The sequence below is a fragment of the Vipera berus genome (genome assembly GCF_964194415.1).
Source record: "Vipera berus genome assembly, chromosome: 1".
Taxonomy (NCBI): Eukaryota; Metazoa; Chordata; class Lepidosauria; order Squamata; family Viperidae; genus Vipera; species Vipera berus.
Window position 1 is genome coordinate 228,708,253 of NC_138202.1, and position 26,104 is coordinate 228,734,356.

The 26,104-nt window shown below is 41.0% G+C and overlaps 1 protein-coding gene across 4 annotated transcripts; it reads right to left on the reverse strand.

Annotated features, from left to right (window-relative positions):
* Positions 1-26,028, reverse strand: CILK1 (ciliogenesis associated kinase 1). Of its 4 annotated transcripts, XM_081314601.1 has the most exons (15): positions 25,863-26,028; positions 21,381-21,653; positions 20,829-20,883; positions 19,988-20,083; positions 19,674-19,795; positions 18,264-18,343; positions 17,488-17,620; positions 15,369-15,540; positions 13,277-13,444; positions 11,938-12,240; positions 11,313-11,500; positions 10,069-10,211; positions 7,185-7,313; positions 5,705-5,833; positions 1-3,206 (listed from the first exon to the last, which is right to left on the reverse strand). In XM_081314601.1, exons 5-15 carry the CDS (start codon positions 19,706-19,708, stop codon positions 3,052-3,054), a joined length of 1,635 nt encoding a protein of 544 aa, XP_081170727.1. In that variant the 5' UTR covers positions 19,709-19,795; positions 19,988-20,083; positions 20,829-20,883; positions 21,381-21,653; positions 25,863-26,028; the 3' UTR covers positions 1-3,051. The 4 variants fall into 4 exon arrangements, with proteins under 4 accessions (XP_081170727.1, XP_081170725.1, XP_081170724.1 ...); XM_081314599.1 differs by lacking the exon at positions 19,988-20,083; XM_081314598.1 differs by lacking the exons at positions 19,988-20,083; positions 25,863-26,028 and adding an exon at positions 24,491-25,021.
* Between the last annotated feature and the right edge of the window lie 76 nt (positions 26,029-26,104).

Genomic DNA, 26,104 nt, shown 5'->3' on the forward strand with positions numbered 1-26,104 from the left:
CAATGTTTAAATAATTTTATTTTGGGAAGGATTTTCGGAGCTAGAAAAGGAAACAAACACAACCACACAAAAGAGGGAAAAAATGAAGAATGTTCATTTCTCAGATATTATCTGCTTACTCAAATTAATTTTTAATACTTTCTATATCTACTGTTCTCAACCACAGGACACAATACTTTTATTTTTAAAAAACCTAAAGCTTTCTATGGCAGCAATGATCTGCAAGCCATGGTAGATTTGTGGTGGCAATACAGTAACCTTATTCAACACTGATAAATTTGTACTGACAGAATAACAGAATTATTCATAACAAATGCTATGAATAAGTATTGCTCAATAGGATGACAGAAACTTTGTTTATTCATATGTAACTTCCCAGGAATGTATTACAATGAGTAATTATATTAAGGATGGTTTAAACAAATGAAAAATAGGTTTGTGTTACTTTAAAATAGGATAGAGGGAGTATTTCTCTTTCAAGTTCTGATCTGCTGCATGAGTTTTTATGTTACATATCTAATTTTATCACTAATTAGGCATACAGACTTCTTAAATCATCTCACATTTTTGATAGAATTTTTAAAAAACTATTGAGGACTACTGTATAGTGGAATAGATTGCTTTTGTGCTTATTCCATTGTACAATTTTATTATCTCATTGTTTCCCAAAAGAAGAACTAATGGCCAAATGTAACTGGTGTATGATTTCAGTTTAGAGAATAAGGTATTTTTAGACATTGCAGATTTTTTACTGCCAAGAACATGCATAAAGTCCAATATCAGTGAAGATGGCTAAAGGGGTCGGTTTTCTCTCCCCTCCTGTTCAACATCTATATGACGCCGCTGGGCGAGATCATTCGTGGTTTCGGGGTGGGGTATCATCAGTATGCTGATGATACCCAACTTTTTTTCTCCACCCCGAACCAACCTAGTGATGCCTTCGCCGTGATGTCCCGTTGCCTGGAGGCGGTCCAGGTCTGGATGGGGAGAAACAGGCTTCATCTCAATCCTGCCAAGTCTGAGTGGCTATGCATACCGGCATCTCAGGTTAACCAGACTATTCCATCTTTAACGATGGGGGGGGTGAGGTGTTACCCCCGTTGATAGGGCTCGCAACTTGGGCGTCCTCCTGGATTCACGGCTCAATTTTGAAGATCACATAGGATCCGTGACCAGAGGGGCTTTTGCCCAGGTTCGCCTGGTGCGCTAGTTGCGACCCTATCTGGACCGAGATTCCCTACGCACAGTCACCCATGCGCTCGTGACCTCCCGGTTGGACTACTGCAACGCTCTCTATATAGGGCTGCCCTCGACGACCACTCGGAGGCTTCAGCTGGTGCAGAATGCTGCTGCACGAGTTGTGATGGGGGTTTCCCGATACTCCCATGTAACACCTCTACTCCGCGAGCTACATTGGCTTCCGAGTGAGATTCAAGGTGCTGGTGATGACCTATAAAACCCTAAATGGCTTGGGTCCCGGATATTTGAGGGAACACCTGCTGCCGGCATCAAGTTCCCATCGTCCTGTGCGCTCCCACTTGGAGGGCCTTCTCAGGGTGCCGCCGGTAAAAGACTGCCGGCGGATAACACCCAGGGGGAGGGCCTTCTCAGGGGTGTGCCTGCCCTTTGGAACCAGCTGCCCGTGGAGCTTAGGACTGCAAATAATATGCAACACACTGAGGGGTCTAGAAAACAGCACTACGGAAGAGATATGGATGCTACTTCCAAAATTAACTGGAATGCTCACCTGGGGTTTATTTCTCCCTGAGAAGATGCAGCATCCAGCCTTCTCTGTGAATTGACATGCATAGAATTTAATTCTTCCATATATTTTTTTTGCAGCAAGGTTAACCTACTCCTGAAAGCAAGCCTTTAATTACATGAAAAGGAATGTTTCAAAGAAGTTTATACTGAAGCAACAAAATTGTATTTTGGCAAAAGAAAAGCTAAGGAATTAAAAATAAAATGTAGGCTATGAATATATAAAAATCTTCCACTCTGATGCTGCTGCTGGTGCTTATTTTAATACTTTACACTTCATTATATTACTCTATAAACCCAGCTTTGTCATATTTAATATTGATTTAAATAGTTCCCAAGACTGACTCCTCTACAAAACATATTGCTCACAACTGAAGCAGGATCCCCTATAATAAATTTAGTTTTCACTGTGAAACGAGGCTAGTGTTAAGTATGAAATGGCATGGGGTCAAAATGTGGCCATTCTAGTACACAATTATGCTTATATTTCACTGCCATTATCAATGAGCAGAACCATGTTCTAATACTTATTGTGAATTATGCCAACCAGTAACTTTAGAATTTCATAGAGGTATGATACTCTAATCAAATATTGTTCAAAATGTAATGAGAGAAAATGCTTCTTTCCCTGCCAAAAGTATATTTTACCACCTATATTCTAAAATTATACAACTGTGGTCAAGATTGTGCTCTGCTGATTTTATACACTGGCTCTAAGAATTCCCAGTCATGTTAAAACAAAATGCCCAGCTCATGTTTTACTACAGAACAGTGAAGCTTAGTACAATCATTGTGGCTGTTCAGTTATGGAGTTGTAGAAGAATGTAGATACTCCATGGGTTATTTGCCCAGCATACCATATTCAGAAACTTAACTTATAGAATATTTGGTAAAGGTCATTACAGTATGAACTGTATCTTAATTGTATTAAATACTGCCTTATTGCTACATTAATTCATTTATATAAAATGTGGTCAAAAAAGAAAAGAAAAAAAACCCCCTTTTCTTTCTAAAAATTTGAATTTCAAAAGTTATCGTTTAGAAAAGCCCCCCCCCCAACAAGAATTCCACAATTCTAGGCTGATATACAAATGTGCATTGGTCCTATGAAAATAAATGCCTCAATCATAAAATAAGAACAATACAAAAGTTACACGTTTGCATTCAAATACATACAACTAAAAAGTAAACTCTCTTAAAAGGTCCTGAAATGTCTCGGTCGTAGAAAATACAGACAGGAAGAACGTTACAGGAGACAGTGTCATGGAAGGCATGCTCCAATCCCATAATTCAGCGGTGAGCAGCATATTTTGAAGACCAGTCAATCCTTCCATGCACTGGTTGAACAGGAGGTGGGGCTGGCAGCAACCCTGGTGTGCTTTTCATAGACATGTTAAACGATGGCCTCCCAATATGAGGTCTGATAGTCTTCCAAGAATTGTATTCTACAAATGAAGAAGAAAGATATGAAAAAGAGAGAGCAAGTCAAGGTGACAATCAGATGTGGAACTTGGATTAGAGCATCCTATTTCAAATCAAAGCACTGGATTCAGAATTCTGCAAATGGAAGAAGACACAGTTGGGTCTTGGTTCATCCAAAATCTACTCAGATTTTGACACTGTTCTTCCCAAATAAAATGTAATTGGGAAGGGTGATATTCCATATCAGAATAGGAAATGGTAAGAAAGAGCTCCTCTCCTAAGAACAATTTAATTGAAAGGGAAGCAAAATGCTGGGTGTCTTTTTAATTATAAAAAACTGCAAGAATTTGGTATTGATTCTATCTTATCTGCATGTATGTTGCATCCTGTGATTGGTGATGTTGATAGCTCTGTAGGTGCATGCCCTATGAAGTAGTCCATATACAAGAAGCACATCCAGAAGTATCAACACTAATGTAAGGTTACATTAAACAGAACCTTACAATCTCCTCTCCTTTTAGTCTCTGGAAAGGGTCCCTCCTGAAATGCTTCCCATGTTTTTTTTCTCACTTGCAGACTGAGCTGCTGGTTATCAGACTGGGCTGTGAGTATTTCTCCTGTCGCCTAAAGTCATTCCTACATACCATCACAACAGGGCACAACCAACATGCCCATAAGACAGACTCTTATCAGCTAAATAAATAATCACCATCAATCACTTGCAAAATAGTATCTATGCATAGACCCATACATCTAGGACAAAGCAGGCATAACCCCTTCCAATGAATGAACCTCGCTTCCCTAAAATGCAGCAGTTGGGCAATGAAACATCTACCACCCAAAAGCCAAGCTCAGAGAAATTCAACAATGCAAAAGCTGTATTAGATTTCCACATAGCTTAATCCATATATTTTTCTTGAAACTAAATTAAAATCTCTCCACTGAATCTTTTAGCTTATTCTGTGCAGCTCTCAGAGACGAGTTTTAAAAAAATAAAACACATTCCCTAAAAAATAAAACACATACCTCAGCTTGAACAACGCCCCACCACCCCACCAAAATGACAGTCTTGGTTAACGTACAATAACTTATCAATAAAGGAGAATAATTGTAGCCCAGGGTTGAAATGAGAGGTCCTTGGTGCTCTCTGAGCTTGGTTGTTTTCTTGCAGATATTTCATTATCCAAATTAGGTAACAGGATCAGTGCTAGTTTGGATAATGAAACATCTACAAAAAGGCAAACCAAGTTCAGTGAGCACCAAGGAAGGACCTTTCTTACAATCTTATTCTATTACTGGCATCCATAGTCATAAGGTAAAGGTAAAGGTTCCCCTGCACATGCGTGCTAGTCATTTCCGACTCTAGGAGCCGGTGCTCATCTCTGTTTCAAAGCCAAAGAGCCAGCGCTTGTCCGAGGACGTCTCCGTGGTCATGTGGTCGGCATGACTAGACCCCAAAGGCGCACGGAATGCTGTTACCTTCCCACCGTAGTGGTCCCTATGTTTCTACTTGCATTTTTACATGCTTTCGAACTGCTAGGTTGGCAGAAGCTGGGACGAGTAACAGGCGCTCACTCTGCTATGCGGCACTTGGGATTCGACCCGCCAAACTGCCGATCTTCTGATCGACAAGCTCAGCGTCCTAACCCACTGAGCCACCATGCCCCTTGTACTGTAAGAACTAGAAATATTCAAAAAAGGAAGAAGAAAAACCAAGATGAATTTCCAAGTACAGAAAAGGCACAGGTCATACTCAAGAGTACTGAAGAAGAGAACATTTTCTGATTAATGTTTTCTTGATTCTTGGTTTTCTTGTTCTGTTACTTGCTTGTTTGTTGAATGTTAATCCCAGCTTATCTAAGTTTTCATACATAACACTCAAAAGAGACAATAAAAAAACCCTAAAAAGGAAACAATAAGACCAGAACGTATCTTCTCCAGCAGTCAACACCCAGATAAGCAGGGATTAACACCTGACAAAAAATCAAGCAAAAAAAACCCCAACAGTACCCTAATCAAGGAACTACCCAGGAAAAAAACAACCCCTACCAACACTGGCAGGGAAAGCTACTGTATATAAGCAGGGAGCAAGCCCCATATTCATTAACACTGATGATTACCTGGTTGGGGGAAGAAACACCTGCAAACAGACAAACAAGCTCAAAGACCACTTAGCATTCCACCATTCAATCCTGAGCTATAGATATTCTCTTTTATTGGAAGAGAATATTATGATATACAATAGGTCAAGGCACAATAGAGCATACAATAGAAGCATCCATATTTCTTGTTGTTTTTTTGACTATCAAACACAGAAAGTGAAGTTTCCAAAAGAAAAGATCCTTTCCAAGCAGCTACTTATTAACATGAGGTCTGCCTGGCTGGTTGCCCAATTAACATCCAGTTGAAGCCCGAGGAGCTGTGAACTGTGAGGATTTCCCAAACGAAATGCCACAATTTCTAAAGCAGTGGCTTTCCCATCATAGGGCATAACATCATTTCCAGAGAGAAACAAGCTTACGAGAAGATGAATCTGCAGGAGACGGATCGAGAATTGGTGCCAACTGCACTCTCTGGCCAGCTGAGCCAACTTCTTTTTTCAGAAAGGAAGGGACATAAGCACCCAGTAGGCCACTTGACCCTGTGCAATCTAAAATAATTTACAAAAAAGGGGGGTCAATGCAGAAGGTCAGGTAACCATTCCTTAGGCACTGCACACCTCTTGTACCGTATTTTCCGGCGTATAAGACGACTGGGCGTATAAGACGACCCCCCAACTTTTGAGATGATTTTCAAGATTTTTCGTCTTATACGCCAGAAAATCAGCGAGCCCGGGAAGGCACGCCCTCCCCTCTCACTGTGGAGGAAGCAGGGCAGGCTGGCGTCTGGCGGGAGCCGGCAGGGCAGTCCTGCGCACGCACGCGCTCCCCAGCTGTTAAGGAGCACTCCTTAGCAGCCGGGGAGTGTGCGCGTGTGCAGGACTGCCCTGCCGGCTCCCGCCCGACGCTCTTCCCTCTTGAGGCAGCATCCCCGAGGACTCCTTAGGAGCCGGGGAGCGATGCTGCCTCAAGAGGGAAGAGCGTCGGACGGGAGCCGGCAGGGCAGTCCTGCACACGCGCGCCCTCCCCAGCTGCTAAGGAGTGCTCCTTAACAGCCGGGGAGCGCGCGCGTGCGCAGGACTGCCCTGCCGGCTCCCGCCAGACGCCAGCCTGCCCTGCTTCCTCCACAGTGAGAGGGGAGGGCGTGCCTTCCCGGGCTCGCTGATTTTCCGGCGTATAAGACAACTGGGCGTATAAGACGACCCCCCAACTTTTGAGATGATTTTCATGGGTTAAAAAGTCATCTTATACGCCGGAAAATACAGTAATTAACACCAGTGAATGCCTAGTTGAAATATATTAGACATGACATTGAATTAGTATAACTTCAAATGCAAACATTATTTCAATAGGCATAAAAGCCCCAATTTTATATATTTTTGAGCTATATTTTAAAGGTATCTTCTTTATACCCTATGGGGGGGGAAACACGCCATCAATCTCTAAAGGGATACTATCCCCACTACTTTTATTAAAAAGGATGCTTGTTGGAAGCCGTTCTCTTTGTAATAAACCCCAGCCCATATGAAAGGATGCCACGGAGGTAGCTTCCTTTACTCTGACAAGTTCATATAAAGCAGCAACCTAAATGAAATATAATGCAATAGCAATGGGCAAAGACAGTACTATAGCCAGCAGATTTTCTGAGCTGACAGTGAAAGGCATACTATTAACTTTAAAAAGGAGTGGTTTTTGTCATAATGATCTTAAAAGCCCAATTCATAGTAAATCCTATCCAGAATTATTCGAAAGAAAGTACCCACTGAACTCAGTCAAACTAAAAATGCATTTAATATCTAGGTTAAGGAATCTTTTAGAAGCATCCCATTCAGAAAACTGGTCATGGAGGGGATCAGAATGACTTGAGTAAATCTTTCAGAAGTTTTCAGTAACACTTCTTACTGGTGTTCAGCCTGGTGATCCCGCCTGCTGTTGCCGACGTCTTTCTAGGCAAACTAGAGCTTGGCCATGGATTTGGTAGGACAGAATCTTTCCTTGAACTAGAGACCAAATTATTTCTTGGGCTTATTCCTAAGGTCAAAACAAGACAGTTGATAAAATGCTGCAGATATATTGTATACTGATATATCTTTTTCTCTCTGTTTCTGTGCTATTATAGTTCCCAACTAACTTATTTGCAAATGTTATTGCCAATTGGCATGATTCTTCTTAAAGTAAGAAGATTATTAGAACAGGGCTTTTCAACCGGTGGTATGCGTGCCACCTGTGGTACATTAGCACGTGGCAGGTGGTATGCAGCCCTGCCCAGCCAAGTGTAGTGGGGGAGGGAACGAGCCAGCGCAGCGCAGTACTTATTGTGAGAGAGTCCTCTGGAGCTGCAGAGTGGCTGGGACGAGGCAAAGGCTCCAGGATTGGCACTTCTGGCTCAACCGGAAGAGAAAGGAGGAGTGGGATGAAGACAGGAGAGGCTATAAAAGGAGGCAGTTTGGGCAGGAGAGGCAAGAGAGAAAAAAAGAGGCAGCCTTGGGAGGAGATGGAGTCAGCTGGAGCTGCTCCGAAGGGAGAGGAGGAGGAAGAGGGTAGGGGGAGAGGAGATCAAGCAGGCCGGCCATGAGCCGATCTGCAATTTCTGTGGCAGCCACCTGTGCTGGCAGCAACAAACAGGCAAGAAACGCAGTGGGGGAGGGGTCGCCCTCCATGAAGAATGAAGAAAGGCACCAATGAAGAAAGGCAGCATCGGTTGGAGGTGAGGCACAGAGGGAGGGAGGGAGATAGAGAGCGGAAGGATTCTTATGTGCTTTTGTGACTTGGAAGTTCTGGGATTTGTGCAATGTGGGCTTTGTGTTCTTAAGGAGTGTTTGGCAATTTCTATTTGGCTGATGGCTGATGTCTCGTGTTAGCTTCTATTGCTCTGCTATTGTTAGCTGTAAGTTTTGCTGCAAGGAATTTTGAAGTATTTTTCTCCTGAATGGATTTTGCCTATTAGCATTCCTTTACTTATGAATTGAACCATTTGGGGAATACTTACATTTTGTTCTTCTTTAAGTGCCGGCTGTCAGCTCCTTAACTTTCCTTAGTAGCCAATAGCTAATTCTTAAAGGGGAATGCACTTTTTAAAGCTAGTTCCCTCAGCGCCTTGTCTTTTCTGTCTCTGGAGGCTTTTTCTTGTTTGATGAATATATGGAAGAGGGAAAATATGGTGTTTTTTTTCAAATTCTTCCTTCAGAAGGAGATGGGAATGAGAAAGAGGGAGGGAGACAGGGAGGTGGGGGGAGGGAAGTCCCGCCTTAGCACTTGGCCACCAGCAGCTCTGCCATTGACTTTGCTCATCAAAAGGTTGCAAAAGGGGATCACATGACCCTGGGACACTGTGACCATCATAAATATGAATCGGTTGCCAAGCATCCAAATCTAAATCACATGACCCTGGGCATGCTGCAATGGTCATAAGTATGAAAAATGGTCATAAGTCATTGCAGCGTAATTGCAACTTCGAACAGGTTTGTGTTTTTTGGGGGGGGTCAAGTTTTTGACACCTTGCTAGGTGGTACTTGAATATTGCCATATCCTAAAAGTGTTACAATCGGTGAAAAGGTTGAAAAGCCCTGGCTTAGAAGATTCTTCCTTCTTCTTAGAAGGAATCCAGACGTTTGGACAGTTAATCAGTTACGAGCCTTTAGAGAAAAGAAACAAGAGGTGCTGGAATAATGAAGAAATGGCAAAAGTGGGCTGCTCAGAGACACCATTGTGTCATTTGAATTTAATGTAAACTACTGGATGGTGCAAATATACTATGAAAGCTGACTGCTAATTGATACAAAAGATCTTCCTGTTGCCATCCTTTGTTTTCAACCAGATGATGACTTCCCAATGTTCTCCTCGGCTTCTTGGAGGAAAATTGCTCCAACACAAAAGCACAAGACTGTGTTCTGTCTAGTTTTGATAGATACATCATTTAGCTAGGGTATCACCGTTGCTTTAATTGAAAGGCTGTCCGATGGCAGTTGCTGACCCTGTACAGTAGGGTGAGCAACCTTCCACCAGCTAATTACTGCATTTTTATTTATTTTATATTTTTGAAGGAGGCAGCTAAGAGCCAGGAGGGAGGAAGAGTTCATTGTCCGATTAGAGGGGAGAGTTTTTCTGCTTGGTTTTGGTTGTGTTAAGGCAACAAAAGTTGACATCTCTTTAAAATGTTTTCTACCAAAAAACGATGGGAAATTCAGTTTCTGTTTGCCAGCAAAATTTGGTGGTATATTTTCTGGAGTGACAGAAAGGCTAATATTGCCTGCCTCTTTTGCAGGCTATATTTTGATAATTTAGAAAGGGGGAAAAATAGTTTGTGATGTATTTTAAGTTTTAGACAAGACCAATTTATGTTGAACAATGAAACTCAACAAACAGTTTGAGCAATTTGCTCCTTTGAAGTCTGGCACAATTCACAGGATTTCTATGAAAGAAAACCAGCTACTACCAAAGTAACAGACTTTGCTCCTTGGAGGAAGGATGGCCTAAGTAATTATTGTTAGAGGTTTCAAACAGATCATAAACTGAATAGAATTTAATCTATGAAAATATTTTCTGCAAAGTGCCCAATAAACCTAACTGTTTGACATTAGAACAAATTTATAACATTTTGAAAAGCCAGCCGTTTAGAACATCTGCTGCTATTTGGACACATGAATAAAGGGAACAAAAACAAGTATACAACAAGCAGTTTGAGGCTGTGAATTCATATGGTACTCCTCCCTCTCCCAATCTAAATGCCATTTCCTAAGAAATATTACAGTCAAGATTATGGTTTGGGTTGGTTTGTTTTACTAACCAGGTAAATACCTAGAATGTTTCAAATAATGTTGCTTGGCTGCAGAAACATGGCATGTTGGCATGTCCTGTTGAAGATAGGAAGGTGCACTGCTTCCCGTCCCTATGCAGGCTGAAGGTTTCAGATCCAAAATACTTTCAAATCTATAACCAAAAACAGGGAATAGGGCGGTATATAAATGTAACTAAATAAATAAATAAATAAATAAATAAATAACCCAGTTCAGACGCTCACAATACACCCCTCTGTATCAATTCACATGCTTTTTTTTCTGACCAAAAGAAGCTGCAACTGAATCTTCCCAAGGCTGCTGTTGTGGGGAAAACAGAAGAAAGATGGAGTATTGATATGTTTGCCACCTTGAATTACATATAAAATAAAAGGTGGGATAAAAATCTAAACAAATCCCCCAAACCATCAGGGTTCAGTGCAAATTCCAACACGCATTTTTTGATGTTCAAATACCAAAAGTAATTGCATACTAAGGTGGTTCATTCAGATCACAGAGAAAAAGATACATAACACTCAGATAACTTTTGCTCTGCTCCACCACCAGTAACACACACTCATTATGCAGGGTTACTTAAGACAGGAGTTCCCAGTGAAGGAAACAGAGCTCAAGTCTTAATAAATATACATGTAACTAAATTGTCCTTCCCTGAGAGTAAGCTCCATTAAGCTAATTTGGATGCACTTCCAAATAAACATGTGAATAAATAGCTAGACAACTACTGAACAGGCTGAATAGCTATTGATGAGGCAGCTTTACCTTAAGATCAGAGATCTTTGTACGTTAAGTGAGCAAAATCACCACATGACACACAAATGCATATTTACACAGGATACTGAAAATGTGATTTTCTGCCATTCGTTGCTCTGCAGGAATACAAACTGGTTGCACACATGGTGCCAATACAATTTGTGTATTCATATTTCCTTGAAAAAGAGTATTACTAAGTTCAACTTTAATTAATCTTATGTTAAGCAAGAATGGAATATAGCCTATAAATCAGGGAGGAGTTATACTGTATGTGGCCCTCCCAGGGATGACTGAACTTCCCGTCAGCTCTAGCCAACATAGCGTATAGTCCTCCATTATCGGAAAAAAACTATGTTGCCCATCCTTGTTTTGAAAAATATATCATTAGGATAGGAATGGGTGGCTGGGGAATTCTGGGAGTTGAAGTCCAAACATCTTAAAGGTTGGGAAACATTATAATACACACAGGAAATCAAAAGCGTACCTACAAAGAGCATCATCACTCAGCCCTTGGTTTTTAAAATCAATTCTGCTGAGGGAAGACTTCCTATCACTCTCTTCCGAAGTATCCAACTCCTCAGAACTTTTTATTGTTCCAATAATGTGGCCCCATTTATGTTGGTTCTTTGGTTTGAGATCTCCGTTGGCGTCTTCTGTTGCAATGGAAGTTCTCTGTCAAAATAAAAATAGGACAGAGTTTAAACTGCTTTGTAAATGAAAGGAAGTTGGGGATCGCCCTCCGCGAGTATCTGATTGGCTTCCAGGTGTGACTTCTCATTCTCCTATAGCTGCTGCAATCTGACCACATGGTCAGTTTCCTCTCCTGGTCTACTTACTTCTCAAAAATGAAGATTTTGCAAGTATGGGAAAGCAACGATTCAGACAGAATGCAATATACACCCAGAACAAATGGGCATAATTTATTCCAATCACAGAAAGCTTCTCCAACAGGGAAAAAATAGCTTAGATAGATAGATAGGTCTATTGCAAGATGAAAGTATCTCACTGATGTGCATTTGTGAAGAACAGAACATCATTTAAAATGGGCAACAGTAGTTAATATTGGAGCAGATACGTTTCAAAAATGCCAAGCGTTCAAAGCTTCTTACCTGTAGAGAAAGTTTGGTGTGAATGTCTGGCAAGACCACCTGGCTTGGCTTGACTTCCTTTAGGTGGTCCCTCGCTGAGGAGTCTGCTTTGGGTGGGTAGGTCAGGGACTGGGAGGAATGGCTCTGCGGACATGGTCTCAAAGAGAGGCCACTCTGTGCTTTAGGTGGGGGTGCTGCTGGTGGAACGGGCTTAAAGTGGCTTTGGCCTTTGTCAGGAAGGTCTCGCTGTTGCTTTCCCAGCTCCCGAATACACTGAGAAGGGCCCAGAGCTTGGCCAACCTGGAAGTAAGGATATCGAAGGGCCTGAAATCCAACGGGGAAAAAAATCATTATTCAGCGAAGAAGACCAAGCAATCGTACAAGGGTCGGAATATGGGGATATTTTCAGCCTCAAAAGCCAGAGCTGTGTTTTCCTGTAATTCTGAAAATGGGAAGGAAAAGCTCAGGCTATCTTAACACAGGCAGGATTCAGTTTCCAGAAGCTTTTCATTTATACGTGATTTTAAAAACAACATTTAGGTTCCTTTGGAACTTCTGACACACTTTTGAACTGAGTTGACAAAAAGAGTGTGTGACAAGGTGCTTGGGAACAGGCGTGACCGAACCGCTGAGCCTGCTTTAACTCGAATGGACATTCTCCTGTGATCCTGCAGCCACTTTGCAAGTCCTAGGGCAGGGGTAGGCAACCTTGGCTCTTTTATGACTCGTGGACTTCAACTCCCAGAATTCCTGAACCAGCACAGCTGGCTCAGGAATTCTGGGAGTTGAAGTCCACGAGTCATAAGCGAGCCAAGGTTGCCTACCCGTGGCCTAGGGAAAGGCTTTTTTCAAACAGGTACAGTTTTGCACAGCTATTCTGGGGGAAAGGAAAAAAAAGTTCCAACTTTGGATCTAAAGGGCAACACATCTCTCGAGAACGCCAGTTTGCTGGGGGAAAATTAGGGGGAGGAGGGTGCTCTTCATGTCCCCCCCCGCCTGTGGACAGATGGTTAGCCTCTGTAGGGAACCGAATGCTCAGTCAGCTAGCAAACCTCATCCTACGTTCCAAGAAAATGAGATGCCGTGTTAATGTAACAACTGCATGAAGAACTGAAGAAAACGTAGCAACAGCAGCAGCACATATACCATAGGGATTCGTGCCCACCCTGCCCGAGATGATAAGGACCCTGATTTGGGGGCCTGTAGGAAAAGGAAATCAACGGTGGTCAGAACCAGTAACAGGCAAAAATGTTCTGTATACTCTCCCCTATGATGGCTCCTTCAGTTTCGAGGGAGACAAATGTGCTATGCTATCAGCAAATATTGTCTATGAAGAGCTGTTAATAAAAGAATATCAAACCTGACTGGCAGTTGGCCGCTTTTTGGGGTCCCATTGCAGCATGTCTCTCATGAGCTGTATGGCCTCACTGCTGGCATTAGGGATGAGGGTCTTTAGGTTATTTGGCACACACTGGGGCCACCGGAAATGCATGGTGCCTGCGAGCTGGTAGCCTTCAGGCCAATCGTTCTGGAAAGGATTAAAAAGGCCTGATGTTAAGGAAGCTGTTGTAATATTATTGCAGCCTTGCATGACCGTTAGAGGTAATCCTCAACTTATGACGGCTGGACTTATTGGGACTGGAATTTTCATTGCTAAGTGATGTAGTTGTAAAACATGACTGTGTCACTTCCGCGATGGCAATCCCTCCAATCCTGGTTGATGTTGTTAAACGTATCTCATGGCTGTTAAGTGAGGCAACTTCTTGCTGGCTTTCCACAACCAAAGTCAATTGGGAAGCCGGCAGGAAATTGCAATCCCCGGCTGGAAAGGAGTGAATAGGTGTGCAGAAGGCATGGAGAGAGGTGGGGAGAGTGTACAAGAGTTTGAGTGCACGAGAGGTGCAGCATGGTTCACGAGGGTGCAGTGTGGGTCAGGAAAGTGTGAGGCAGGGGACAAGAGGCACAGTGTGGATTAGGGAGGATGCACAAGAGGAATGGCATGGATTGGAGAGGGTGAGCAGCAGTGCAGCATGGGTCAGATGTGCAGGGGTGTGGTGCAGGTTGAGGAGGGTATGTGAAGGCAAACAATTGGCTGGCATGGCATGGGCATACAAGGGCTGGGAGATGCGTTTGCTGGTAGGGGAGACTTGGGGCCTTCCCTGCTGGCTTCCCCATTGTCTTTCTGGGGAAGCCAGCAGTGAAGGTTGCCAATGGTGATCACGTGGTCATGGGGTACAAAACAGCTACTAAGTGCCAGATAATGATCATACGACAGTCGGAGTGCTGGGATAGTTGGAACTCTAAGGACAGTTCATAAAAACCTGGCTTGAACTGAAAGTTTTAATATGCTCTTTCACTGTGACAACAGTTACAGTGAACTATATTGAGTTATCCTTTTAACTCAACACAATCATTTTGACAATTTCTATTTAAATAATCTGTTATTTACATATGCCACCTTGAAAAATATCAGAACTAATTTTGGAAATAACTCTCAACAGTGTCTGCAGAACTGTGAGAAATTAAAATGGCCATCTGCAATTATGGTCTGTAACTAGTGGATTCTGCCAGGGCTTTGGAAGTTAGCAGCCCTGCCAGGCTATCTGATGCTGATGCCAAGCCTACAGAATGGGATCTAATGTAGTTGGAGGAGAAGAACAAAGGCACAACACAATTCATTCTAAGAATGGGCCAATTATTGCAGTGTGATCAACTGGATCTATACCACAACCAAAAGATACTTTACCTAGGCTTGACTGAACACTTACTAAGGGAAAGACAGATGAGCAACCTGCAAGCATCCAAATGTTCTTGCCCTAGAGCTTTCACCTTCCCTAACTCTGGGACACATTATCTTTGAGGAAGTTTATGCTGATGAAAAACGGAGCTGATCTGATTGATTATTCCAATGGACGAAATGGAATCATATCAAATTATGCATACACAATATTGTACAAGTCTATGTATACTGCATGCATATATGACCTCATCCCTCTGTCATTTGAAATTCATTCTTGCATGCTTGAGTTTTCAAAGTGGGCACTATGTCAGATGAAGCAAACCTTACCTTTGCAGTGATTCAAATACACATACATGAAGAAATATATACACAGTGGTGTATATATTTAACCTTAAAAACAAACATTAGAATAATAATAAAGATAAATATGAGCAATCTCGGCATAGCTTCTTTCCAAGTGCTAAGTCCCGCTGATCTCACTTAGTTTCAAGTAAATATGCACAAGATCAAGAGATATGCAGTCTTGTGTTCTTCATACAGTGTGTCATTGTTTACCGGTTGATAATATAAACCTGGAATGATTGTAATTGTCTATCTGATATCAACACAGCATAATAGGACATGTAATGTACTAAGAGAAAGACAGCCCACAGAAGCTATTCATGCTTGCAATATTCCACGTGCAACAAAGGCCCAGCTCTCATTTAGCTACCTTTTTCGGTGTTCCCAACACTTGGCAAATTTTGAAAATAGTATCGATTTCACTGGTCCCGGGAAACAGTGGCCTGAGTGTATAAACTTCTGCCATGATGCAACCAACAGCCCAGATATCAATGGGAGAACTGTAGTTAGTGGACCTCAACAGCACTTCAGGAGCTCTGTACCTGAAAGCCAAAAATAAGTAAAAGAGTGTTTTCTTTTTAAATTAACTATAGTAATTAAAGCCTTTGAACTGTGGTGCTGGAGAAGACTCCTGCAAGTCCCTTGGACTGCAAGGCGATCAAACCAGTCAGTCCTAGAGGAGATCAACCCTGACTGCTCTTTAGAAGGCCAGATCCTGAAGCTAAAACTCAAATACTTTGGCCACCTAATGAGAAGGAAGGACTCGCTGGAGAAGAGCCTCATGCTGAGAAAGATTGAGGGCAATAGACTTCGCAGCTAACAACAACAATTAAAGCAGCTGCTAATACAGGACACAGACATTGTGAGGGTAAGCTTAGTGTTCTATCAAGGCTCATGGGTTTTCTTATCTCATTTGATGGCCTTTTGTGTATAGTGTGCCATTCACTGGATTCACCCACAGTTCTTATCTATCAAATTGTTAAACAGGATTTCTGGAAAGACTATATATGATTCATGCATAATGCTAAGTCCAAACTGGTCAGATTGGATGATGGTTATACAATGTACCCAATGAACTAGTTGGACTCACAGTTTTATGATTCAGTCTGTGATGTAAAACTAAACAATAGTGGTTTATTCAATAAACCAGTTAAGCAGAACATAGCTTAAGACAATGAATGACCACAGCCTCTGAGGTTGTATAACACAAAGTACTCATGAACCATTATGCATCTGTCCTTGTTTAATCATCTCTTAATTCCATGTAGTCGTGGGGAAAATCTATGGGTCTCTAGGAGTCAAAAACAACTTGCTGACACATAATCAGTCGATTAATTAATTCCATGTAATCTGGCTGAAATAAAACCAGTGGAGCCTATAGGTAGCCTTCAATGTACAACCAGTTGATTATTGGCTGTTCAAAATTATGACAGACTTAACTGAGGGCTACTTATGACCCAGATTTGAGGTTTTAATTGTCACCCTCCCCTGGTCACATGGCTGCCTTTACTACTATTTGTAGTATCCTGTGATCACATGACTGCACTTTACTAGTTTTGCCCAAAATTGGCATTTACTTTGTTTTTTAGCAAAATCATGCTCACTGGTTTGCTTAACAACCATAGCATTTACTTAACCACAGCAAAACAAGTCACAACTTACAATTGTGATGTACAGGCACCATGATAGTTGAGGACTATCTGTGCAAATGTGGAGTTGGCATAAAATGCCTTAGATTCACTGTAAGTTAATAAGTGCCTTCCCTCCCTACTGAAAATGCTAAAGCCCCCGTGCTAACAAGCCAAGAAAAGCTTTTTGATGAAAAAAATCTTCAGAATTTTCTCCATACAGAGAAACGCCATTCCCATTTACAATTGCAAAATACTGTGCACTTCTGCAGAACTCGGGAAGTTCTGGCCAAACAAGCAATTCCATGAACAGAGAAGCTTCATTCTTCATATCTGCTAGAGTGACTGGACTACTCTTTGTTCATTTCAAGATGTGCTGTGAAGATCCCTGCCCATAAAATTCCATTAGGCCCTTTACACAGATAGTGCCGATTTTATCCCAGATAAAACCTTTTCAAATTTACTATTATTAAGCCAAGAACATATGGGCAGAGCTGTCAAGAACAGCTTAACATCATAGGATTAGAGGCAACGAGCTGATTTTGAATTAGTGAAGTCATGACATGGGCAAGTTTCTATTGGGTCTACCTTTTCTCTTCATGGCAAACCAATTCAGCTGGGACACCTGATCCTCCATGTTTTTGAGGGACTAGAGCAGGGTTTCTTAATCTTGGCAACTTTAAGACCCATGGACCTCAACTCCCAGAATTCCCAAGACAGGACAGAACTGGCCTTTTTTTAATCAGCCCTGTTGTGTATGTTCATAGCTGGATTCTACTTGATTACTTATTTACCTATCAGAAACAAGAAAGAAAATTCAAATAAAAGTGTCAATAATAAGACTCTAACTTAAGTATTTACCACCGTGTCGAAACGTAATCTGTGTAGGGAGGTCTGGATCGAATTTCACGTGCAAGCCCAAAATCAGCTATTTTCACAAGTTCTGGTCCCATGCAAAGGAGATTCTCTGGTTTTAAGTCCCTATGAAAAAAACCTGTGTGAAAAGACAAACCCTGGTTAGGTTTTTCTCTCATCCTTCTTCTTAGCTTTCACCTTATAGACCTCTTTTAAGAATTACAAGAAGTAATTGTTCAGAAAACATCAAACTGTATCCCTTCATTTTAGGCAGAGGAGGGTTTAAATTTGGTTACGCTTTATGCTTGGAGGTATAGATCAGAACAAATACCTTATACTTGTTTAGTAAGCATGAAAATTAGTATTTCTGAATAGAAAGCAAAAATAATTACACTGACTATATGTAGACTGAAAGATTCCAGGATTTTATGGATAAAGTATTTAAAATTACGAATGATACTAACACGATGTTACTACTGTATTACAGCCAGAGGCAATAATAGCAACACAACTTGCTATAACAGATGTAAATAACACATTTTATACATATAGCTCTATGTAAGCTGACCTGAAGTCAATTCTGTTGATTTCTATGGGATTCAGAACTTTCATCAAGAAATAACTATTTATTCAACAACAGGTCTTTTCAGAAAACCTTAGTGGTAAGCATTGTTTAGTTCCCTGAACTCAAACAAGGAGTATCTGCCCACATATTTCTGAGATATTCCTTCTCTCTTATGCAAACGCAGAGAGACTTGTCCAAGTTGTCATTTAAATCTTACCGTGTTTATGTATGAATGCAAGGCCTTGAAGAATCTGATACATAATATTCCTGGCAGTGGATTCTGGAAACAGTTTGTTCCTGTAAAGCAGAAACAGAACTCAAAAAGTTTGTGTTCACATTTGAGGCTTCTTATCTGCAGTTGTTTCCAAAGTGCAGATTTAGTGGAAGGCTATAAATACAGTAGATCAGAACACAAGCAAATTAGCTCAGACATTCTGAAACGGTTTGGCTCTGGAGCAAGTCCTCTTCTGTTTATTTATTTAGGACACTCACATTAGCTTTACTGTTATTGATGCCGCATAAGCAATTGAGAAAAAGATTCTCACAGTCACTTTCTCTGCTTCAGAACAAGGATGGAAATGCCACAGTATTCAGAGTGCCAGCCTACTTGCTCCGCACTGGCATTAGCTCTTGATATCCTTAGGCACGTGATGATGTTAAAGCAGAATCCAGTTGCTGTATGCACATAAATAAATAAATATCCCTACCCTAGACTCCCAAGAAGATGGAAAACTGAACTGGCAGTTCAACTCAATTGTTGTTCTTTATTTCTCAGAAATGCTAACTTAAAGTAAACCCCGAGAATCTCATGGTGCCTAGGCTATGTGAGGTATCAGATCTATTATTGTTGGTCACACAATTAGCCAGATGTTTAGATAGGATTTGACATTTTTGTCCACCTATAAGTCCTTCCCAAGGAGCAGGGATGGGCAGAAATTGTTTAAATTATTAAAGGTATCATTATAAGATGTCAGCTGTTGCAAGTAAAGCTGCCTTTTGCAATTGGCTGATGGTGATTTTGTCCATGCCAATGGTATTCAAGTGATGCTCCAGATAGTTTGAGATTGCACCCAAGGTGCCTATTACTATTGGTACTACCTTTGTTTTCTTTTGCCACAGTCATTCTACTTCTATCTGCAGGTCTTTGTATTTTGTGATTTTCTCCAGTTCTTTCTCTTCTCTTCTGCTATCTCCAGGTAATGCAGTGTCTACTATCCAAACTCTTTTGTCTTTCTTATCAAAAATTGCTAAGTCTGGGATGTTGTGTGACAGATGCTCTCAGAGCATTTTAGCCTCTTTATTTTCTATTATTTTGTCTATTTTGTAGTCCAACCAATTCTTATTTGCAGGCAAATGATATTTTTGCAGATATCCAATGCACCACTTCAATTCTTATTACTTTATGCCAGCTTTTATATATACTGTATATTTACAGTATATATATGCTATGATTTCCATTTTTATTGTTTCACAAATATTTATCTTTTAGGATTTTAATGTTTCAATGTTGTAAACCATGCAGAGTTGTTTCAATATGGGTAGCAAATAAATTTAATAAATAAATAAGCATCTCTCCCTCTTTCGTAGGTTAGGCCCCTGAACTGTGTCTGTGAGAAAAACAACATACCTTTCTTTCATTAACTGATAAAGGTTTTCTTTCATATACTCAAACACAAAGTACAGATTATCATTTTCTCTGATAACTTCTTTTAGTTTCACTACGTTGGCATGGTTGAGTTTTTTCAAGGACTGGAAAAAAAACAGAAAACAATTACAGGCTTCAAGATAAGTAACAATGCATCTTTGTTCCAGAAATGTAATTTAAGATGCTGCTAAATTTAAATATGGCCCCATTCAACAAACAGACTTGGATCTCTAGAACTGGATGTGCACAGTGCCCATCTTTCAAGCTGTGTGCTGATGGCAACTGGCAGAACTTACTTTTCAGCATCAAGGAAGCCAAATTCTCTGCCGAGATCTTTATGCAGCCAAAAGCAACATCTAACCATAAGCGTTTGATTAAAACTCCTTCCAGCTCTGAAAAAATGCAGTATGAACATTGCAGTCTCAGGTTTTTATTTTCCACATCTTCCCATTATGCTTACAACAGATTCACCAATTATTGTTAATTTTTCACAATCATTTTGTCATTTAGATGCTTGGGCAATGGATATGTCGGTCAGCTTCACAAGTCTTAGAAGGCCTGTCAGTAGATCTCCCTTTTCATAGCTAGAGAGGAACCAAGCATCTTACCAACCTACCTCAGCTTGTTCATAAAACAGCTCTGATCTGAAGACCAAAATGACTTCAAAGCAACACTAGCAAGTGTTATCTGAAGCCCAACACAAATATATGTTTATAAACATGGATATGGTCACACTAGAGCTGAAAACTCATATACTGTAGCTGTTTTGCAATAATCCTATGGACAGAATTTCAAATTCCTACTAATTCATAGTGCATGATGGGAAATCCAGAGCTGCATGCATCTGTTGTGCTTTTTTTGGCCCTAATTTCCTGTTGCCTTTCCTATCTACTACTGATTGCCAAATCAAAGGTCTGTTTATAACAGTCACCACCTATAATTTAAATGTAGTACTAAATTTTTACATTTGAAGTAGTCTAAAGAAAGTCTGTTTAGCTTTCTTGTATCATTTATAAACACAAACCACACAGGCTTTACTTTCAGGGGAAAAAAGGTCTTAGAAAAACAAAGTGTAGGTTACAACATTACAACGCAGCTGATTCCTTCGGCGAATTTAGAATCGGAAGGAAGAGATACCTTAACCTCACGAAGATTCATGCATTCCTCCCAGGAATAAAATTTCCTCTTCATCCTGCAAAAGGAACAAGAAATCTACTATCGGGCACAATGTGCATTCCAGTTCTATTGTGACATAAGACTGGAGAAATAAATACAAACCCGCAACAACCAAAGCCTACAAACTGATTCTGTATCTCCATTTTGGGGGGTTGCTTCTCAAACACTAGTTTTCATTTTCTAAAGTAAAAACAATTTTTGAAACAAGATTTTCATGTGGTATGAAAATCTAATTATCTAAGAAAAGAAACAATCGATAATTTTGCATTCCTAACTGGTTGAGAATCAGTCTCAAGATTAGTACAATTCAAAATCTGAGTTTTTATTTAGTGGTTTCAAAATAAATGAGGTGCTGATTTCTCAATTAAGGGAACAATTTTGCCTTGACAAGTGGAAACGATATCCTTTGTGTTAGAACAAGTTTGAACCATACTCTCCAAAAATATGAACTTTCATCATCTGACACTCAGATATGTAGGGTTAAAATGACAGCAATTCAGAAAGGTCCCTTACCTCTTAATGGCAATCAGCTCTCCTGATTCAATACTTCTTCCTAGGAGGACAGAGCCGTATGTTCCATCTCCCAGCTGTTTGATAGTTGTGTATCGATTCATGATAGGGATCCTCCAGAAGGCAATCTCATTTCAGTCCTTGGCATGCTCTTTGCTGTGGATGAACCATTTCCCCTCAGAGTGAAGCCAGTTTTTCTAATGGCAGCACAACCCCAAAGTATCCAGGATTGGGTGAACATTGCCAAGTTCATATTTTCAGGGATTGTCTTTTGGTCTGTGAAAATACAGAGAAACATGTCTACATTTTGTATGCCTTACAGCATGAAGGCTCATACGGTTTTTTTCTGGACGGTTACCATCTGAATTCTTTTGAGTCTGCTAAATAGAAGAATTAAGCTACAGCTGATCCTCTAATAAGAATGTATGGTAAAAGGCTCACACAGCCAAGTCTGATATTCAGATCTTCCTAGCAGCAGATATGTTTTTCTAGCTCTTCTTTAGACTAGCGGTTTTCTACCTCTCCCACTCTTCTGTCCACCAACTATTTCTTTATTTAAGAGATTTATATGGCTGCCTGTCTTATACACAATAAACCTATGCGGCTCACAGAAAAAGCAATACAACAGAAAAAAAAGCTATAAATGTAACGTGAAAACTATATCTCATGGCATCCCAAACGCAACACTCTCATACACTTGGTGAGCTCCAACCTTGTCGTAGGCCACTGCCTTGAGGAAGAGGCAGCACTTCACAGCCTACTGAAAAATGGAGGCCTAATCAGGAAGGGGGCAGGGGCAGCTATAGAGAAGGTGTACCTCCTCAGTCCCTCTAGGTCAGACGTGTCAAACACAAGGCCTGGGGGCCGGATCCGGCCCGCGAAGTAGTTTCATGTGGCCCGCAAAGCCATCCTGGAAACAGTGAGGGAACGGCCCCCACTGCCTTGGCCCTGGCCCAGAGACCCTCCTCCTGCCAGAGACCTCAGATCTGTCCCACTCCTGCCCAGGCCCCCACAGGCACCCTTGATGTGAACGATGTAGAGCTGGTCACACCCACCCAGTAGGCCATATGCACTCTAGCCACGCCCACCCAGTAGGCCACACCCACCCGGCCCCCTGAGGGCAACCGCAATGCTGATGCGGCCCTCAATGAAATTGAGTTTGACACCCCTGCTCTAGGTGACAACAGTTAAGAGAAGGGGCTTGGCGCGCACCCGCCCTATCTGACGTGGTGGGATGGACAGACCTCAGGAAGAAGGAATCCACAAATAATTCGGTCCTGTGCCATTCGAGGCTTCAAAGCTGATAACCAATGCCTTGACTTGCATCCAGAAAGAAATTAGAAGCCAGGGCAGCTTGCACTGCAGCAGTGTGATACAGATAAGACATAGATTTACAACCATTCATTTAGTGACCATTCAAAGTTACAGCAGCACTGCGCTGGAAAAAGTGACTTATGACCCTTTTTCACTTACGATAGTTGCAGCATCCCCAGGGTCACCTGATCAAAATTCGGCAACTGGCCTGTATTTATGATGGTTGCAGTGTCCCGGGGTCATGTGATCACCTTTTGCAACCTTCTGACAAGCAAAGTCAATGGGGAAGCCAGATTCACTTAACAATCATATTATCAACTTAACAACTGTGGCAAGAAAGGTCGTCAAATGGAGGCAAAATGCACTTAAGAATTCCTTGCTTAGGAATGGGAATTTTGAGCTCAGTTGTGGTGGTAAGTCAAGAACTACCTGCATAGGCAAATAAACTGTACAGACATAAAGGCAAAAAGGCCATTTTTCCAAGGAGAAATGTACATATTTACACACATTCCGGTATTTGTCAATTGTGGCAGGTTTTTATTATACAAAACTGCAAAAATATTTTGCATTATGATCTTGGCGACTATAGCCACAAGATTCGTACATAATTAATAAATCATAAAATTGTGTTAGTTCAAACAAGACTCTGATGTTTCACTAAACTGCCCAAATCCAAAGAAAATCAAATCACACAGAAATGAGGCTGGAAAGGCATTGCATCTAATTTCTTCCACGTTCTTTTCTGATTTCCACTTACGAAAGTGGTGGAATCCAGTGAAAAGGGATATATTTACATATATCCAAATCTTCTCCTGTTGGAAATCAGCAAAGAATCTGGGGTCTCTTAGAAATTTGGCAAATGCAAACCCTCTAAGTCAATCTTTTTTTACCCTTCTGATGACATCAGCCTTTCCTGAGACTGGAAGTAACCAACCTCAGTGGCTGGTAGTGGCTGGAGTTTTTTCTCAATCCCTGGAAGAAGAAATGGATGACTTTCCAAACCTACCCTAGGATTATGAAGTCACAAATTTGGGCCACAACTCTGGGAGTTGTAGAAGTGTGACACAAGGAGAGTTTAATATTCAAAGTATAATTGTTTTTAAGTAACATTTTTTAAAAGAATAAAAAATGTGGCGAATCAAATTGCTTAATAACCCATTATATCAATATTCTTGGAATACTGCATTTATCACTATATATATATATATATATATATATATATATATATATATATATATATATATATATATATATATATATATATATATACATACATATATATATATTGAAAGTTCATCCAGTGATATATCTAATCTGATAACAAAAGAAGCATTTCTATTAACAGATCAGTAGCAAATTAATGTATTTAAATATTGCAGCTGTTTAAAAGCATTATCTTTAGAATCTTTCTGATAATAGGAATCTAATCCAAATTAGCCAAATTTCGTACATGAAAATCTTCCAATTTAGCAAATAAATCCCCAGTTTTAACTATTTATATATATCCCACAAAGTTTCCATTTCCAATTTATTAGTCAGGCCCAGAGACATAACTCAATCTGGATAATTTTGAGCATAAACAAAGGTTGGAGTATTAACTTGAGCTCCTGAAGCCCCAAATCTATCATATCTGGAGGATGATGTAAACAAGCTTACATCAGTGCTCCAGATGAAGCCTGTTAGTTCTACAGCACATGTAACCTTTCAGGAGGTTGCAACGACTACAATTAAGGAATTCATCCTCAAGAAAGAAAGAAAAAGTGAGCTTCAGGAACTAGAATCTCAAAGATTATACAAACCGTGCTAAGAGAAGCTGTGGATTCTTCCATCAGCGGGAAAACAAAGCTGAAAAGGATTCAGTGCATTCAGATGGGTAAAGACGATATTTCCGCCCAAGAGAAAAATGCATACACAAAAGGAAAATACAGCCACATTGGAGGACAACCAGGAGCTTTTCCTGGTGAAAGCAACTCAGCAGCTCCCCCATATGGTCTTTCGTTAAGTCTGCCTGGAGGCCGGTGTAATAGTTTTTTCCCCTTGAGAAGCAGTGAACCCAATTTAAGTTTGATCTAAAGTAAGGTCTGTGAAAATTCTCCACTTGTTTTCAGGCAGGGGGTTTAATCTCTAGTATTTAAGTGGGTATACAAAGTAGTGTATATTTATCAGTGGATTATTGCAAGTATCATAATGCAGTTGTCAGGTCAACCCAGTTTTTAAATGCCAATTTAACCCTCAGTACCCATTCTTTACCCATATGCATTTTACCATACAGGAATAAACTGTATTCTGTGCTATGAACATTGCTTCCACCAGCAATTTACAGAACTTTTATAGGTTTAGGAATATGGGATAAATCACTACCTCTAACAGAAGAAAGACACCAAACAAGAAGATTAGCATCAAAAATAACAATGGGATAACATTGCAGTCCAAGTATTAAATCTTAGCTTTAGTAAAGAATGGAAAAAATAAAACTTTGGTATGTACATCCTTATTTGGAACTACATTGCAGTATGTCTAGTAAATGCATTAGGTAAAGTAAAGGTAAAGGTTCCCCCGCACATGCGTGCTAGTCGTTTCCGACTCTAGGGGCCGGTGCTCATCTCCGTTTCAAAGCCGAAGAGCCAGCGTTTGTCCGAGGACGTCTCCGTGGTCATGTAGCCAGCATGACTAGACACCAAAGGCGCACGGAACGCTGTTACCTTCCCACTGTAGTGGTCCCTATTTTTCTACTTGCATTTTTACGTTCTTTCGAACTGCTAGGTTGGCAGAAGCTGGGACAAGTAACAGGCGCTCACTCTGTTACGCGGCACTCGGGATTCGACCCGCCAAACTGCCGACCATCTGATCGACAAGCTCAGCGTCCTAACCCACTGAGCCACCACGTAAATGCATTACATATACATTAAGCTATTCCGCTTTTGTCTACAAAAATCGTGACAAATCATACGATTACCCAGAGGTGTCCAACTTTGACCACTTGAAGACACGTGGACTTCAATTTCCAGAACTCCCCCTGCTGGCTTGGGAATTCTGGGAATCCACAAGCCTTAAATCCCCCAAGATTGGACACCCCTGATGTGGAGGTTGTTAGTGCAACCGAAAAACTGGTGTTTGAGGGAGTCCTGGGGCAATACAGACAGTGCTTCCCCCGATTTTCCTCTTTCTCACCTGGGAAATACCAGACGTTTGTAACTGGGGCTGCCCTTCCATATCCGCAACTGCAGGGAAAAAAACCATTCCCTAGTTCAGGGGTAGGCAACCTCGGCTCTTTGATGACTTGTGGACTTCAATACCCAGAATTCCAGAACCAGCTATGCTGATTCAGGAATTCTGGGAGTTGAAGTCCACAAGTCATCAAAGAGCCAAGATTGCCTACCCGTTTCTAACTTCGAGAGCCCTAACCCAGCCAA

Bases quoted from the DNA above. Each gene is read 5' to 3' on its own strand.
- CILK1 (XM_081314599.1), bottom strand. From the start codon at position 21,481: ATGAATCGATACACAACTATCAAACAGCTGGGAGATGGAACATACGGC. The intron at 19,796-20,828 runs GTATCTCTTCCT...TTTTTTTTCCAG, and splicing joins TGAATCTTCGTGAGGTTAAG to TCCTTGAAAAAACTCAACCA. The intron at 11,501-11,937 runs GTAAGAAGCTTT...TTATTTTGACAG, and splicing joins ACACCAAACTTTCTCTACAG to AGAACTTCCATTGCAACAGA.